This window comes from Austrofundulus limnaeus, unplaced genomic scaffold (assembly GCF_001266775.1).
Source record: "Austrofundulus limnaeus strain Quisiro unplaced genomic scaffold, Austrofundulus_limnaeus-1.0 Scaffold2329, whole genome shotgun sequence".
NCBI classification, from domain to species: Eukaryota; Metazoa; Chordata; class Actinopteri; order Cyprinodontiformes; family Rivulidae; genus Austrofundulus; species Austrofundulus limnaeus.
Window position 1 is genome coordinate 18,585 of NW_013954731.1, and position 2,445 is coordinate 21,029.

The following is a 2,445-nucleotide window of genomic DNA, read 5'->3' on the forward strand; positions in this document are numbered from 1 at the left end:
TCATCTGTTCGGAGAAGATTTAATGCTAAAAGAGAAACTGAACCAAGCCGGGCTGGAAGGACACGCAAAGGCTATTTGACTTTACGAATAGCAATTCGTCACCCCTGTTTGAATCTACATGAGGCCTTTTAACATGAAAAAAAAAAAARTCTGGTCTGAGTCCTGAGCGTTCCCAGTTCATCTGGCTCGGCGCTTTTTTTTCCACCTTGGGATCCATCCAGTGGCTCTGCTGCTTCCAGGAAAACTAAATCAGACCCCAAAAATACTGTCCATGACAGGCTGGACCACTGCAGGGGGATGGAGTGTGACGAAGAAAAATAAGGGGGAAACTAGAAAAGAATCAATCACTTTTGTCTTTTAAAAAAGTTTATTATAAATTAACAAATAATAAAAAATAAAAAAGGACTAAAACTTGCAGTTATGCAGTCATTATCAACCTTGTCTTGGTATTTGGCAAGTAAAACATTAATGATGTGTGCTGAGTGGAAAAATGCTTAACATGGATGGATTTTCCTTCTGTATCAAAAATTTATAACAGAAACAGTACAGATGATGAAAAATACAGTACAAACTTCAGCCTCATCATAAAGTAGGGCCCAGGGTGCATTACAGAATTATATTTTTGGACACAAATACACATGATCTTTTGATTAGTTTAGAAACAAAATACTTGTAATTTACCAAAACCCCAGGTTCAGAAAAAATCCAAGTGTATCAAAAAACAGAAACTTTTAAAGCTGATCAGAACTGAAGCAACAGCGAATAAGATTTATTTACTTTTACTGCCTGAAACACTGGATCTGTAGCAGTGTTTTGATTTGACCATACAGGTTTCTACTCTTTTATGCCCAGCCTTTGAGGAAAAAAGCATTATTATTATTATTATTATTGTTATTATTTTAATAATTATATCTTTAATTTACCCAGATAAAAGTCTCCTTAATGTCAAAGTCTATTTTTAACAGACCTAACCAAGAAGGCAAAAGAGAAGAAGTCATTAACTCTGTTGACAATAAACCAAGACAAGAAGTGATTTATAAAGTTTCCTGTCAGGATTTTAAAAGTTTCTTCWGGGCACAATGATTGTTTTTTTTAAGTAGCTTAACAAGGTGACCTGGTAAACTTTACAAAATGACCTCAAACTGTCTGAAATGAGATCTTTTTTATGTGGCATCAAGCTGATTTCATGAGTGTTACGTGACTTTTTAACTACTAGTCAGAGCTCGCAAAAAGGTCGACTCAAGGTCTTTGTTTGCGAAACAAAAGCAACAGTTTCATTTTACTGTAAAAACTTTATTAATAGGGAAGCTATTCTAAAACAATTTGGATGATTTTTGGTACTGATGTGATTTATTTTCCACTTTGTTGAATAAATGGTAATGGATAAATGACAAGACATATTTTTGTTAGTTAGTTTTCTAACGTAGTGTGTTGCTGTGTGAGAGATATTTACTAAATGAGGCTGACCGACTGCTCCACAGTCATATAGAAACAAAATATCTGCTTTGACCTTTTAGATGTGCCTAACCACTAAAAACTCTTTCCTTTGGCCGTGCTAATAAGCAAATATGACGTCATAGATCATCTGGTGGCCGTTATCCCACGCGTAAAGCTTTTTTTCCAGCGGGCAGTAAGAAAGCTGCGATGTGTGTGTGTGCGTGTTCGTGAACGCCAGGCTCGGCACGGTGTGCGTGAGTGTGTGCGTGTCGAAGGCGTACGTCACGTTGGCGTAGCGACGCTCCATGCTGTCCACTGCGTAGAGCACGCCGCACACCAGGAAGGTGTTGCCGTAGCGGCCGCGCCGGAGACCAGTGCGAAAGGTTCGTACCATGTGCAGGTCTCTGGGATGGAGGTGGACGAGCAGGATGACTTCCTGGTGGAAGCCCTCCGTGTCCAGAGCGGGGTAGAGCAGCCASAGGCCGGACTCATCCACGGCAAACTCCACCTGACAAATCAAATCATGAGGTGGAAAACAATTAAATCCTGTAACAAATTTGTTTTTATTTGTTCATTAAGACCTCAAAGTGGCAGCCTTTAGTATTTATAGATTAAAAAATGAAAACAGGTCTCTTTGCATGCAGAAGTTAAGAACCAGCCCTGCAATTTCTTTAGACGAATGAAGTATTTTTATTTTTTTTTATCATGTCAAGAAGCTTTTAACAGATTTAAGATCAAACTAACTCATCATCAAACACAGTTAGCAGTCATATTTAAACTAATGACATAAAATGGGTCTTTCTTACAGCCACAGAGGTGTTGAATCTAAATATATACAGTATGTGACCCATCACATCAAACTGAGGATTACATCAAATTTGATCAAAATAACATCAGCACATTTTCAGATTCCTACTTTTTAAGCTAAATTTTGCTACCTGGATTATTCTGATATGAACGGTTCCAGAGATTTGTCTTGATTTGTCTTCCTAATCAGGATAACTCATT

The 2,445-nt window shown here is 37.8% G+C and overlaps 1 protein-coding gene across 1 annotated transcript; it reads right to left on the bottom strand.

Annotated features, from left to right (window-relative positions):
* Positions 1-348: 348 nt before the first annotated feature.
* On the bottom strand, positions 349-1,945 carry LOC106510808 (olfactomedin-like protein 2B; the record flags this gene model as incomplete). The annotated part of the gene is given in 1 exon segment (XM_013999531.1): positions 349-1,945. A coding segment is annotated over 1 exon segment (390 nt), but the record flags the coding sequence as incomplete, so codon positions are not given.
* Between the last annotated feature and the right edge of the window lie 500 nt (positions 1,946-2,445).